The 16,731-nt window shown below is 38.1% G+C and overlaps 1 protein-coding gene across 6 annotated transcripts in view; it reads left to right on the forward strand.

Annotated features, from left to right (window-relative positions):
- The window catches only part of rapgef3 (Rap guanine nucleotide exchange factor (GEF) 3), a 90,272-nt gene that overhangs the window by 41,662 nt on the left and 31,879 nt on the right, over positions 1-16,731 (forward strand). For all 6 annotated transcript variants that reach the window (XM_022677261.2, XM_022677262.2, XM_022677264.2 and 3 more), the window contains 6 exons: positions 6,545-6,651; positions 6,979-7,100; positions 8,380-8,560; positions 13,549-13,633; positions 13,713-13,773; positions 16,609-16,685. In XM_022677261.2, the coding sequence (XP_022532982.2) occupies positions 6,545-6,651; positions 6,979-7,100; positions 8,380-8,560; positions 13,549-13,633; positions 13,713-13,773; positions 16,609-16,685 (633 nt within the window). The remainder of the gene's footprint in view (positions 1-6,544; positions 6,652-6,978; positions 7,101-8,379; positions 8,561-13,548; positions 13,634-13,712; positions 13,774-16,608; positions 16,686-16,731) is intronic.

A 16,731-nucleotide genomic window follows, 5' to 3' on the forward strand; every position in this document is an offset into this window, starting at 1 on the left:
GACCAGGCCAAAGAGGGAACATGACAGGAGTAAGATTTACATCTCTGGGTCTGTAGACATAGTGTCTACTCAGGCCACAGTCGGTGGGAACTAAACAGCATGTAGAAGGTCATATACCACCAGAAAAACATTGCACAATATTAACAAATATACTTATTTTTCCTACATTGTAAATTAAAACTGAAGTCATCCAGACTATGAAGAAACACAAGTAAATTTAAAAGTACAAAAAACAACAACAAAATACTCTGTGAAGCATTTAGGTACTCTTATCTGTGGTGATGTTAACTTGCGGTTTCTGAGGCTGGTAACTCTGATATATGAACATATCCAGTGCAACAGAGGAAACTCTTGGTCTTCCATTCCTGGGCCGGTCCTGATGAGAGCCAGTTTCATCATAACATATTTGATGGTCTTTTGCGATTGCACTTGAGGATACTTTCAAAGTTCTTGAAAAAAATTGCATTAACTGACTAGGGGCGTGCCATATCGTATCGTACGCCATAATACCGCCAAAAAATTTCGATATCGTGAACGATATTATACCCTGAAATATCGTGCCATATCACCCACCCCCAATTATTACATCAGGGTACTACTTTTATGCTGTTTTTAGCAAAAGAAAAATTCACACTGTTCTCATTTCCCATTTTATATCTACTAGAGACAGATTATATCTGTCCAGTCTCATTTATTTTACTTTAATCCTGGATATATGGAGATATGTAGAACGCATTATTAGTACCATGACATTTTGGATCATTGACTTCTGTTACAAATCTGAGTAATTTCTGGTAATTTTTAAAATCTCAGTTAAGGGTGTGCCATATCATATCGTGTGCAATAAGAACATTTTTATATTCATTTTGGTGCACTAGTGTATTCTTGCAATCATTTTTTTAATTCAGTATTTTGTCATATCGCCAAGATGAAAATACCATGAAATATCGTGATATTATTTTAGGACCATATCGCCCAACCCTATAACTGACCATTTGTTGTACAGTACTTTACTTAATTGAGTAGTTCTTGCAATAACATGGATTAGAACTTTTCTCAAATAGAGTTATTCACTGTATACCAACTTTACATCTTCACAACTTTACAACTGATTCTCTCAAACTAACATTAAGAGACAAGAAATTAAAATCATTAACTCAACTTGATGAGTTCAGCACAGCTGTTAACTGAAAGCCTGAATTCCAAGTGACTCTACTTCTAAGTGACTCTAAATCTGACTGAGAAAATCCAGCCAAGATGTTTGAAGCTGTCATCTAAGCAAAAGGTGCTACTTAGAAAAATCTAAAATATAAAACACATTCTGGTATGTTTATTTTTTTTTTGTTGAATAAATAATTCTATATTCTTTTCTTCATAGTTTGGATGACTTTAGTATTAATCTACATTGCAGAACATTTTAAAATAGTAAATAAGTGATAAGTGGATAAATCAAGTGGATCAGATGCAGCAGTGCTGCTGGAGTTTTTAAACACTGTGTTTAATCACTCACTAGCTGATCCACCCTGTAGATAGTCTGAGTTGAAGTGGGAATCTTTTGCCCAAACTAAAAAAGGCAGACGGCACATATATTTTATCTGACTGGTTCTATATGGGCTGGTAATACTTTTAGTGTGATTTACATTGTGTGATTTAAAAGTACGTAGAAATGCAGTTTACATTGTTTCACATGTGTTTACATGAGAACTGTGGAGGCTGCTGCTCTCTGGACTGATTAGACAGAGGTCAGCCAATCCCTCATGGGTCAGAAACCAATTACATCATCATGGGTGAAAGGCTCAGTCTGAGGCTGAAGGGGAAGGCAGTATAGAAATCTCTTCAAGTGATGTAAAACAACAGTATAGATATAGATATATATAGATATAGATATACAGTATCTCAAAAAAGTGAATACATCCCTTAGTGTTTTGTAAATTTGTACTTATATCTTTTTGTGCACAGCTTGTACAACAGTATAAATTTGCTTTTCCCCTTTAAAATAACTCAACACACAGCCATTCATGTCTAAACATTGGCAACAAACGTGAGTACCCCCCCCCCCCCCCCCCTAATTAGGAAGGCCAAATTGTGCCAAATTACCCATTTCCCTCCCCGGTGTCATCAACTCATGACTTGTTAGTGTTCAGGTGTGAATGGGGACCAGGCTTGTTAAATTTGTTGTTTTGGGCACAATTCTCTCATACTAGCTACTGGATATTCAACATGGCACTTCATGGCAAGGAACTCTCTGAGGATGTGAGAACCGTAATTGTTGCTTTCCACAAAGATGACCTAAGCTTTAAGACGTTTGCTAACACCCTAAAACTGAGAAACAACCCAATAGCCAAGGTCACACGGCAGTTAATAGAATAGTTTCCTTCCTCAGAACAGGCCAGGGGTTGACCAAAGAAGTTGAGAACTGTGACCTGCTTTCCGACCTTTAGTTCTAACAGTTCTACAAGGACTACTGGTTCATTCTTTACAAACTAACATACAGACACCCTGGCAGAAGCTGGAAAGAGACCGAATATGTCTGTGAAAGCCAGCAAACGAGAAAGAGAAACGAATCCGCCTGAAACATTTATTACACTCTACAACTGTAGGGGGAGCCCACGAGCACAAAATCTCAATCCTAACTAGTGGAGCTTTAAATACAAATAAAATCTGAAAAAATCTGGGGGTGTTCTTAAACTTTTGTTATGTTAAGAATACTGCACACCTCAGGATTAATAAATAATCTGAATTGAGTTGAGTAGAATATCTGAATAGAAATGATGACTCTATGGTTAATCCCTGTTCTTTACTCCACTGAGCTTCATGAAGCGCTGCTTTATTCTCAGACTGCACAGTTTCACGGTTTTTGGCTTGTGTCTGATGATCAGTAGATGTGGCCTGGCAGGCATACAGAGAAACATTGGGGTGCCATAGCAACAAAGATGGCACGCTCTGTTAGCTGCCTGCATCGCAGCTTCCCTCAATGAGGTCAGGCTCTTCCACTCCAGCTTTTGCAGTCTGTTTGGGTGCTGGAGCGGGACGGGTGGTCCGGGGGGGGGGTCCGGCTGAGGGAGAATGGGATAGGCAGGGATAGAACAATTACTTGACAGAGATTTAAATTAGCATTTCAGAGCAAAATATGTTTTTTTAATTGAAATTGTTATTATTAGATGTTAAAAATGTAACTATAGTTTACAATCACTGCGTTTTTTTATATCCTGATTACATAATGCCAGTATTTAGCCCTGGAAAAAAATGAGAAATGGCTGAAATAACAAAAAAGATGCAGAGCTTTCAGACCTCAAAGAAAACTAGTTCATATTCATAAAGTTTTAAAAGTTTAGAAATCAATATTTGGTGGAATGACCCTTCAGTTTTCATGCATCTTTCATGTTCTCCTCCACCAGTCTTACACACTGCTTTTGGATAACTTTATGATGCTTTACTCCTGGTGCAAAAATTCAAGCCGATCAGTTTGGTGGTTTGATGGCTTTGGATCATCCATCTTCCTCTTGATTATATTCCAAGAGTTTTTTAATTTGGTAAAATCAAAGAAACTCATAATTTTTACGTGTTTTTTATTAATGTTGACCACAATCCAAAAACAGGAGAGACACTAATAAGTGATATTATATACAGCCATATAAATGTAGGCCTATCTTCAAGCACACCAGCCCTCCCTTCCCTTGGGTGTAGGACTGAATGTCATGTAAAGGCCTGTCCTCAGTGTTAAAGGCTAAAAGAGCAAGTTACCAGATTATTTAAAATAAAGTCTTACTTCCTGCTTGCTGAGAACTGTATTCTAAAAACTCTTTATTTATATTTTCCCATATAAAATAAATATAAGCTTATATAAAAAAGTAGGGCTTCTACTAAAAGTCAACCTACTCCTCCCTCCTTTAGTGATGTTAGTCATGCTCTTGGCAAGACTCACATTGATGTGTGATGTTTAGTTTTAACTCCTGAACAGAGTTAACAGATTAACTTTTAAGATTAAAGATTAAGAGTGTTATTTTATCCCTCTCCTAGAGTCTATTAGATTCCAGTAAATGTAACATTTACAGATTAAGAGAATTGGTTAGCCTGGGTTAGAGATAAAAGAAAGAGTGCAGGGAATGAGGGAAAAGAGAAAACAGAGAGAGAGAGAGAGGTGTATAAACAGAAGGGCTGAGGATCTTTAAAACACTTTCATCAGCCTCTGCAGAGGAGGTGTGGGAGAGCCCAGCAGTGTGTATATTACACGTTCTTACCAACCACTCACCCACACACACACACACACACACACACTGACCTACACACACACACACACATACCAATACACAAACACACTGACCTATACACACACTCACCACTACACAAACATACTCACCTACGCATACTCTGACCTACACACTCTCCAATTCACAAACATACTCACCTACACACACACACGCAACACACACACACACACACACACACACTGACCTACACACACACATGCTCATACACCTTCATAAACACACACTCACCAATACACACAAACACTGACCTATACACACACTAACCACTACACAAACATACTCACATACACACACTGACCAACACACTCACCAATACACAAACACACTCACCTACACACTCACCAATACACAAACACACTGACCTATACACACACCAATACACACACGATCATACACCTTCATAAACACACATTCACCACTACACAAACACACTGACCTACACACTAACCACTACACAAACATACTCACATACACACACACTGACCTACACACTCACCACTACACAAACATACTCACCTACACACACACTGACCTACACACTAACCACTACACAAACATACTCACCTACACACACACTGACCTACACACTCACCACTACACAAACATACTCACCTACACACACACTGACCTACACACTAACCACTACACAAACATACTCACATACAAACACTGACCTACACACTCACCAATACACAAACACACTCACCTACACACTCACCAATACACAAACACACTGACCTATACACACACCAATACACACACGATCATACACCTTCATAAACACACATTCACCACTACACAAACACACTGACCTATACACACACTAACCACTACACAAACATACTCACCTACACACACACTGACCTACACACTCACCACTACACAAACACACTCACCTACACACTCACCAATACACAAACACACTGACCTATACACACACTAACCACTACACAAACATACTCACCTACACACACACTGACCTACACACTCACCACTACACAAACACACTCACCTACACACTCACCAATACACAAACACACTGACCTATACACACACTAACCACTACACAAACATACTCACCTACACACACACTGACCTACACACTCACCACTACACAAACATACTCACCTACACACACACTGACCTACACACTCACCACTACACAAACATACTCACCTACACACACACTGACCTACACACTCACCACTACACAAACATACTCACCTACACACACACTGACCTACACACTCACCAATACACAAACACACTCACCTACACACACACTGACCAACACACTAACCACTACACAAACATACTCACCTACACACACACTGACCTACACACTCACCACTACACAAACATACTCACCTACGCACACACTGACCTACACACTCACCAATACACACACACACTCACCTACACACTCACCAATACACAAACACACTGACCTATACACACACCAATACACACACGATCATACACCTTCATAAACACACATTCACCACTACACAAACACACTGACCTATACACACACTAACCACTACACAAACATACTCACCTACACACACACTGACCTACACACTAACCACTACACAAACATACTCACCTACACACACACTGACCTACACACTCACCACTACACAAACATACTCACCTACACACACACCAATACACACACGATCATACACCTTCATAAACACACATTCACCACTACACAAACACACTGACCTATACACACACACTCACCACTACACAAACACACTCACCTACACACACACTCACCTACACACTCACCAAGACACATACACACGCTCATACACCTTCATAAACACACACACTCACCAATACCAATACTCACCTGTACAATCACTAATACACGGACACACTGACCTACACACTCATCAATACACACACACACTAACCTATACACACACTTACTAATACACAAACACATGCTCACACACCTTCTCCTATACACACTTTTAGCTTCTATACATACACTTTCTCTCTTTCTCTCTCAAATTAATCCAAAACAAAGAAGCTTGATTGACATAACAATATTAGGTTATAGCATTCTTTAAAGAATTAGCTTAATTATCAGTAAGGACACACACACACACACTCACACACAACTTTCACACACATTCAGCTCCATAAACACTTTGAAAAACAAAAACTGCAGTCTGAAATTTTACATTTAATATTTCATAAAAAATAAAATTAATTTAAATTAACATTTGATTTTCTTATTATTATTTTTTTATTCTTTCCAGTTTTTGTCAGATCGGATCTTGAAGGCGGCGCGGGTGGTGTTCAGTGCACTGATGGAAAGAAATCCAGGCCTGATCAGAGACAGGAAGCACCACCTCAAAACCTACAGGTATATATTAATTCATTCACTTTTTTCAGATTGATTTCTGTGTATCTCTGTGTATTTTATAGTGGATTATCACAGATTTTGCTTTCCTGAAGAACCTACTTTTGTTGATTCATTAAAGACCCACCCAGAGAGAGCAAGGCCAATTGTGCTTTCTCTGGGCTCTGGCAGCTGATGGCAAGCTGCATGACAGGGAATCGAATCATAGTGGCAGCACCTTAGACCGCTGAACCACTTTGCGCCCTTTTGTATGCCAATTAGGTCGAAAAATGCTGGAATATTCCATATCATATTTCTGTGTGTGTGTGTGTGTGTGTGTGTGTGATACAGACAGTGCTGCAGTGGGAAGGAACTGGTGGATTGGCTGATTAAACTGAATGACTGTTTCCAGTCACGGAGTCAGGCAGCCGGCATGTGGCAGGTTTTAGTGGACGAAGGCATTCTTGTTCACAGTAAGTACCACATTCAAGAAATACCCTAAACTTTTAATTATAGATATTTAAATGTCAATAAAAGATTCAATATAAGAAGTGGAACTAAAGTACCAGTCAATATTTTTTGTTCAATGTTTTTATTATTTTATTTTTTCTTACATTGTAAATAAATACTGAAATCATCCAGATTATGAATGAACACTTCACACGCTTACTTGCACACTTGCTTGGTAATGTGAATCATTTCTGTAAAAAAAAACAGTTGTAGAGTGTAATAAATGTTTCAGTCGGATTAGTTTGTCTTTCTCGTTTTCTGGCTTTCACAGACATATTCAGTCTCTTTCCAGCTTCTGCCAGAGTGTCTGTATGTTAGTTTGTAAAGAATGAACCAGTAGTCCTTGTAGAACTGTTAGAACTAAAGGTCGGAAAGCAGGTCGCAGTTCCCGTGAGCGTCGGTCGCGGCCGCCTCGGAAAACTTACAGAGTCTGGTTTGAGCTCAGAGGAGCTCCGGCACAGACAGGAGAGCACCGCTATTCCTCCTATTACACCTCAATGCAGCGCTGCAGTGAGTTTCAAGCTGTAATTTTACTTCTTTAAAAAGATCAAAAATCAAGTCTTTAAATCAAGTCCTACCTAGTGCTTCTTTTCAGGTCTTTCAGGTCAATTAAGTAACTTGAAATGGTAGAAAATCCAGTGAGCATAGATGGTGTGAAAGTTAGCTGTAAACTTCCAGGTCTTTTAAAGGAGAACTTTGGATATAGTAAGACATAATAAAAAGTACTTACCTTTTTTAAATATCCACCTCCGCACTCCTACAGCTTTCTGAGATCCAGTAATTTTGTGCTTATTGCCCAGCACTCTGTACAATGGCTGTGTTGGGGCATATTTTGCCTCGATAAATCGCTTTTTACACAATTACCCAGGCTCAAAGTAGCTTCACACCTCATTGGTAGGAAAAAGTAATGACTTTTAATCATGTTTTACTACACAATTTTACACCTTTAAAATAATTATTTAAAAAAAAAACTTTTAAAATGCTAAAAGTATAAGTATTTTCTTTAAAGAAATTACAGAGGATGCCAGAGAGCAGTTAGTACTGTTTCTTGCACCTTTAAAAGACCCTTTTTGAAAAATTGAGAAAACTGCTACAGGAAGAGTCACGTCTGGCCGACCCACATGGCAACAGCTTCAGCCTTTAGCTCAGCTTAAAATGATAGGGTCGTAAACAATAGGGCTGTTCAAAACTTTTGACTTGTAGTGTATTTTTTAAATTGTCTTTTTCCTTTTTTTATTTTAGTGAAACAAGAACTGAACTTCCATGACAAAGACACACAGTTTTACCGCTTCATGGAAACAGAGTTTGACCTAAATCCCTCGACCAATGAGAAGGACTCAAAAGAAGATGAGCTTCAGGAGGGTCTGGCGCTGTTAGTACAGATGGGTCCTGATGCTCTTCTGAACATGATACTCCGCAAATGGTAAGAACCAGAAATCACACATGAACGTATTATGATATTATCTACTGTGTGCAATACAGTCAACTGTTTACTTATTACTGCTTATTACTGCTCTAGATAGATAGATAGATAGATAGATAGATAGATAGATAGATAGATAGATAGATAGATAGATAGATTTATTTGATAATTGCTTACCACAACACATACATACATGTATAGTAAGGAAGTAGAACTCCTTCTCTATTGTACCTAAGTACAATAATAATTTTTTATGATTTTTCTTTATAAATCATTGGTTGTTTGTATCAGCAATTTCAGTTAAATATATCATATATTAGACAAACACAGTGATTAATGAGAAGTGAAATGAAGTTTATATGATTTACAGAAAGTGTGCAAAACTAAACCTTTTTTAAACTAAATTTTAGGCAGGTGTATACGTTTGGGCACATAGGTTTTGCACACATATTTCCAGTTACAGCTGAATTCACGCTTTAAAAAGTCATTTAAATGCCTGATTAAAGGGCCGATTACTGTTGCTTTGCTCTTTTCCTTGGGTTTTTAGTGTTCGTCGCTGACTCAGCTCTTGATGGGTCCGGATGCAAGACAGTGCGCAGGTGGGGGTGGGGCTGGTGACGTCATGGGCCCTGCATTGTTTAATCTTGCGATATATATTGGCAAAAAAAGAACATTTGCAATGTAACATTTTTCCAACATTTTTACTGCTCTAGATAGATAGATAGATAGATAGATAGATAGATAGATAGATAGATAGATAGATAGATAGATAGATAGATAGATAGATAGATAGATAGATAGATAGATAGATAGATAGATTTATTTGATGATTGCTTACCACAACACATACATACATGTATAGTAAGGAAGTAGAACTCCTTCTCTAAGTACTAAAATGCTACATATGTTTCTATATCTACTGGAGTACTGTTTTATCTCATCGTTCCACTTTTACTTCACTTTTACTTTGCTGCTCTCGCTTCTGCCTTTCATTCTGAGAACTTTCCACTGCTTTCTGTAATAACTACACTAATAACACAGTACTGAACTTTTATTTTCAGTATTTTAGTACTACATTTTACAATAAAGCACTTGCAATAATTAAAAAAGTACCGAAAATATCAAATACTTTAGTACTTCCACCTAACTGCTTAGAGTGCTTAAAATACTGCTGGGAAATCATGCTTCTTTTAATCTTAGTTATCTATATTCATATTTTTTTAGATTGTGTATATTGTTTGTTTATTTCCCGACACTTCTGTTCTGTTTTCTGCAGTGCTGTAACATTGCAAATTTGCCTAAAATAATAAAGGATTATCTAACTTCTCTAACTTTTAACTATAGTGCCATGAAAAAGTTTGGGCACCCCTGAAAATTTTTTATGATTTTTCTTTATAAATCATTGGTTGTTTGTATCAGCAATTTCAGTTAAATATATCATATATTAGACAAACACAGTGATTAATGAGAAGTGAAATGAAGTTTATATGATTTACAGAAAGTGTGCAAAACTAAACTTTTTTTAAACTAAATTTTAGGCAGGTGTATACATTTGGGCACATAGGTTTTGCACACATATTTCCAGTTACAGCTGAATTCACGCTTTAAATCCCAGGAAAACACTCTTTTTAACCTTTTAAAAAGTCATTTAAATGCCTGATTATAGAGCCGATTACTGTTGTTTTGCTGTTTTCCTCGGGTTTTTAGTGTTCGTCGCTAACTCAGGTCTTGATGGGTCCGGATGCAAGACAGGTGGGGGTGGGGCTGGTGACGTCATGGGCCCTGCATTGTTTAATCTTGCGATAAATTTTGGCAAAAAAAGGACATTTGCAATGTAACATTTTTCCAGTATCGTGTATTCCAATCGGAAACCATCAAACCTGACTGAACTGGAGGTGTTTTGTAAAGAAGAATGGTCCAAAATACCTTCAACCAAAAGCCAGACTCTAATTGGAAGCTATAGGAAGCGTTTAGAGGCTGTTATTTCTGCAAAAGGAGGGTCTAATAAATATTGGTGTAATTTTTCTGTTGGGGTGCCCAAAAATTATTCACCTGCCTAATTTTGTTTAAATAATTATTGCACACTTTCTGTAAATCCTGTAAACTTCATTTCACTTCTCAATTATCACTGTGTTCGTCTGTTTTTTGATATATTTAACTGAAATTGCTAATCTGAACAACCAATGATTTATAAAGGAAATGATGATAATAATGATCAGACTTTTTCATATCACTGTACATTACCTTAGTGGATTATAGAGTTAGCAGCAAATAATGCTAAAAGGAATAGAGACAGTTTCAGAGTTTTGAGTGTGTGTATGTAGAGTGATGGGGGGGTGTTGTTTCAGTACAGTCTTTGTGTTGTGTGTAAGGAGTGGTGGGTTGATTTCAGTTCATTTAATCCCTGTGTGGGTGTGTGGTGAGGGTTCAGTTCCGTCTCTGTGTGTTAAGAAGTCTGATTGCCTGGTGGAAGAAGCTTACCCCTCGCCAGAAGTCTATTTTCATATCTTTCCTATACATTGTTTAAATAGCAACACTACACTGATGGGCGTGCTGGTCTGGTAATGAGGTGTGTTCAGTTAAATGTCTGGTGTATTGCTATCTTGGCAATGGAAAACACAGATGCGCCACTGACTGAATGCAACCTAGACAGATGCCATCACTCGTTAATTGCTATCTTGGCAGTGCCACAGTGCACAAACCCATAGCACATGCCTGTTGGCAGCTATGCAAACTTTTACATGAATGAGCGTGAGCAAGCAGATCAGTTTCCTCTGCTGAGAAACATTGAACATGTCAAGGTAGCTGCGCCCCAGTAATAGCAATGCGCCAAAGTCAGAGCTCTTAAAGGGACTGTGATGCAAGTAACACAACGTTTGGTTCAATTCATGTTACGCCCAAAGCACAACCATTATTAATTAAGAGAATTAGTACATGCCTTTTGTGCTTTTTGAGCTGCACAATGTGTACTTTTCCTGTCGTTTCGATAGCAAAGACACACTGACCACTTGCCTAAAGATCAATTAAATAGGGCCTATATCTGATTTGTAATTTGGTGACCGTAGTGCATTTACTTAAGGACAAAGTTAAAGACAGCTGACTGAGGGTAAATAGGTTTGAGGATTAGACTTTGGCAAATTGCCCTGAAGGAGAGCATGCAGTTTTGTGGCTGTCAGGCAATTGAAACCCTATGCTTTGGGCGTGAACGAAAATGAATGGAAGTGACTAAGTGGCACGAGGGATGGAAAAAAATGACGAATAGAGAAATATAGGTCAGTATAGCTGTGGGTTAGAGCTTAGTTACCTGCCCTGAGGGTAGGGCTGTGCGATGTGACAATATATTTAGTGTGACGATAGGAAGATGTCTATTGTTTAATACATAATCTCTATCATCTGAATTGTGTTGTTGTAAAATACACATTTTACAGCAATCTTTTTTTGTTTGGATAACTGCACCACACAAGAGGGTTATTCTGAATAGGAGTTACTCGGCCATATAACATTTTACTGAACTAAACATGTTGTGTTATGCATGTTAAAGCTTGGATGAGTGCCAATACATCAAAACAGTGCGAATATAAGTTAATTCAGTATGTCGAAATCTGGTTTATGCAAAACCAAATGGACATTTTGACTTCTCATTACTCCAAAATGCTACAGCAATATCACGTGAAACATATACGTTAAATACATATTGATATAAGATATTCCAAATTCAGTAGTGTGATATAATAACCCTTAAACTCTATGGTCTATATACAACTAAATAGGCAATTTTACTACATTTGCCATCCCAATAATTCAAATTTTTACTGTCTAATAATTCTTACAGAATACTATTACAAGTACATATCTACGCTTTTGGGTGTGGTGATCTGTAAATGAGATGTGTTCAGGTAAATTTCTGCTGTATCGCTGTCTTGGCAACGGATAACACTGGTGCACCACTGACTGAATGGGACTCAATCAGATGTCAACACTCAGACATTCATTGCTATCTTGGCAGTGAATTATCAACAAATGGAGAAGCAGAGAAGTGCTGAACAGCACCCCTTAAATAGCAATGCGCCCATTAATTCAAATTCTTACAGTTTTATTATAATTACAGAATAATATTACAACTTTTCTTTAAGTCTTCAGTGGTGTCAATTGATAATCCTTAGATTTTCTTATTTTATAAGAGTTTACATTTCCGTATAAATACAATCAAATAGACAATTTTTCTTAATTTGCCATCCCATTACTAATTATATTTGGAGTAATGTAGGTAGTATTGAAACTTACATGATTAATACTATGTAAAAGTGTTTTTCAAGACTTCAGTGGTGTAATTTTTGGTGTTATTTTTCTTATTCAATACGACTTGTGGTAGAATTGTGGTCTAAACATAACACTAAAATATTTAAAATATAGTTTCAAATATAGTGGATTTGAAAACAGGTGTTATTTTATTTTTTGTAAGAGAAAGGTCTGGCTTTCCAATATTTTAAACTGTTCTACAGATATTTACTTGTAGTTGTCTGGTGTATATTTGGTGATTAGACCTGGTTAAATTATCATTTTTGAGCTGTAACTCATTTTCTGTCTCTGAGGGGTGTGAAACTGTTGACCAGTACTGTATATTGGGATGTGATTTTTTGGACATATCGCACAGCTCTGCTTGAGGGAGTACATGAATTTTGTGAGTGAATGGGAAAAATAAGCGTCAGCATGGCTGTGGATGGTGGCTGGTGGAAAATGGGGAGACTGGGATTTGGTCTGGATTAAAATGAATGGGAGGGAATAAGAGCAAATAAAAAAAGATAAAAATGACAATTAATTAATTACTTATTTACTCTTCCCACCAAGACAGAGCATGCCCAGTTGTGCTCTCTCAGACTCCTGCTGCTGATGGAAAATCGGCATGATCTGGGATTTAAACCAGCGATCCTCAGATGATAGTGAAACTTTTCTTTTTGTAAAACGTTCTGTTTTCTATCTTATTTCAGTCCAAGCCAGAGATCATCTGAGGATGTGGAGGTCATCTATGAGGAGCTGCTGCACGTCAAGGCTGTGGGCCACCTATCCACCTCCGTGAGTGATCAGTCCTCATCAAGTTCTGTTCTGATTTCCCTGTACATCTCTTCATTCATTCATTAATTCATCTCTCTAGGTACGGAAGGAGCTGGCTGCAGTGCTGGTGTTCGAGTCGCATGCCAAGGCGGGAACAGTGTGTGAGTGAGAAAACATGGCTGACGTTTGAGCAGCAGTGGGCGAGAGCGGAGGATAGCGCTAGTGACAGTACCGACACTGACGCCCGTACACAAATACCAAAAAACACACACACACACACACACACACACACACACACACACACACACACACACACACCACAGTGACGTAAAGCAGATGCACTGGTTAAGGTTATCTCATAACGTAACATCATGGCGTTTATTTAATCCAGTCTACAGTCATCACTCAAAGAGCAGGTCGTCCAGCTGCTGCGTTGATGATGATGATGATGATGTTGATGATGTAACAGATGCTGTTAATGACATTATTACACTCTTCAGTTCATGGCGTGTGAATCATAAAAGTTATTATTTAATCAGAACCCATAAAATCTCTACTAGAGGAAGTAGTTTCCCCATCTAAAACCACTGTAAAGAGAAGAGCAGACACTCAGCATGAACTATCTAATAATTACTGACTCTCTCTCTCTCTCTCTCTCTCTCTCTTTCTCTCTCGGTATATCCTACAGAGATAAACACAATGTTCTTACCATAAAGGAACCATACCGTGTTATATACAGCTTTGGGAAAAAAAGAGACCACTTAAAAATGATGAGTTTCGTTGATTTTACCTAATTGAAAACCTCTGGAATATAATCAAGAGGAAGATGGATGTTCACAAGCCATCAAACCAAACCAAGCTGAACTGCTTGAATTTTTGCACCAGGAATAAAGCAGCATAAAGTTAACCAAAAGCAGTGTGTAAGACTGGTGGAGGAGAACATGCCAAGATGCATATATTACTGTGGTTTCTCAGCCTTGCTCCAAGTTCAGTAGTGGGTTCTGATTGGACAGTGATTACATTTATGTAATTTATTTTGGCATGAATACCGTGCTGCTCCTAGACAAAATGCAATCCTGTGCATTGTGATTTGCTTTTGAACATTCACAGCACCACAGAGTGGAATACAATGCCAAGGATTGTGTGCAATTCTGACATGAATTCTGTCTTCGGTTTTAAAACTTAAATACTTTTGTATTGTTCTTCAATGAAGAGATCAAGTGCAGTGAAATGTAATGTATAATTGATTTTGCATTTTGTTTTGGCACATGCTCTTCATTTTAATGAGGAAAAGCAATGCACCTTGTGGATTGTATTTACATTTTTCCACAGTATAGTGTATAGTATATAGTGTTAGTGTAGAGCTAGCTAACATTAGCAGCGAGCTAGCTAACATTACTGGGGAGAGAACTAAGGTTAGCGTAGAGCCAGCTAACATTAGCGGCGAGTTAGCTAATGTTACTGGGGAGATAACTAAGGTTAGAATAGAGCTAGCTGACATTAGCGGCAAGTTAGCTAATGTAACTGGGGAGATAACTAAGGTTAGAATGGAGCTAGCTAATACTAGCGATGAGCTAGCTAATACTAGCGACGAGCTATCTAATGTAACTGATGAAATAAATAAGGGTAGAATATAGCTAGCTAACATTAGCGGCAAGCTAGCTAATGTAACTGGTGAGATAAATAAAGGTAGAATAGAGCTTGATTACATTAGCGGCGAACTAGCTAATGTAACTGGTGAGATAAATAAGGGTAGAATAGAGCTTGCTAACATTAGCAGCGAGCTAGCTAATGTAACTGGGGAGATAACTAAGGTTAGAATAGAGAAAGCTGACATTAGCGGCGAGCTAGCTAATGTAACTGGGGAAATAACTAAGGTTAGAATGGAGCTAGCTAATACTAGCGACAAGCTAGCTAATGTAACTAGTGAAATAAATAAGGGTAGTATAGAGCTAGCTAACATTAGCGGCAAGCTAGCTGATGTAACTGGGGAGATAAATAAGGTTAGAATAGAGGTAGCTGACATTAGCGGCGAGCTAGCTAATGTTACTGGGGAGAGAACTAAGGTTAGAATAGAGCTAGCTAACATTAGTGCAAGCTAGCTAATGTAACTGGGGAGATAACTAAGGTTAGGATAGAGATAGCTGACATTAGCGGCGAGCTAGCTAATGTAACTGGGGAGATAACTAAGGTTAGAATAGAGAAAGCTGACATTAGCGGCGAGCTAGCTAATGTAACTGGGGAAATAACTAAGGTTAGAATGGAGCTAGCTAATACTAGTGACGAGCTAGCTAATGTAACTAGTGAAATAAATAAGGGTAGTATAGAGCTAGCTAACATTAGCGGCAAGCTAGCTAATGTAACTGGGGAGATAAATAAGGTTAGAATAGAGGTAGCTGACATTAGCGGCGAGCTAGCTAATGTTACTGGGGAGAGAACTAAGGTTAGAATAGAGCTAGCTAATACTAGAGACGAGCTAGCTAATGTAACTAGTGAAATAAATAAGGGTAGTATAGAGCTAGCTAACATTAGCGGCGAGCTAGCTAATGTTACTGGGGAGAGAACTAAGGTTAGAATAGAGCTAGCTAACATTAGTGCAAGCTAGCTAATTTAACTAGGGAGATAACTAAGGTTAGTGTACAGCTAGCTAACATTAGTGGCGAGCTAGCTAACTTACTAATGGCGAGTTAGCTACATAATCAGGGAGAGAACTACATTTTGGGGCTTTAATTATATTTATTGGGGTCGTAAAGGTCTTAAAAAGCATTAAATTAGACTTTTAAAATGGAACAAGAACCCTGTATTTTAGTGCCATATCGCCCACATCTAGTCCCAATACTTTTGCACGTATTGTGTATTATTTAAGTAGTGTTATGTTTGTAAGTATTATGCTGGCATGAGTTTATATCCTGCACACTGTTATGACTAATACAGTAAGTGTGTGTGTAGTTCACAGCTGATGAGCCCTCTTAAAACAATGTGCTATTATTTTATAGTGTTCAGCCAGGGGGACAAAGGCACGTCCTGGTACATCATCTGGAAGGGCTCTGTTAATGTCATCACACACGGCAAGGTAAACACATCAGGGTGACCCTTTATCACACTCACTACATCACCAG

The sequence above is a fragment of the Astyanax mexicanus genome, chromosome 13 (genome assembly GCF_023375975.1).
Source record: "Astyanax mexicanus isolate ESR-SI-001 chromosome 13, AstMex3_surface, whole genome shotgun sequence".
Classification (NCBI taxonomy): domain Eukaryota; kingdom Metazoa; phylum Chordata; class Actinopteri; order Characiformes; family Acestrorhamphidae; genus Astyanax; species Astyanax mexicanus.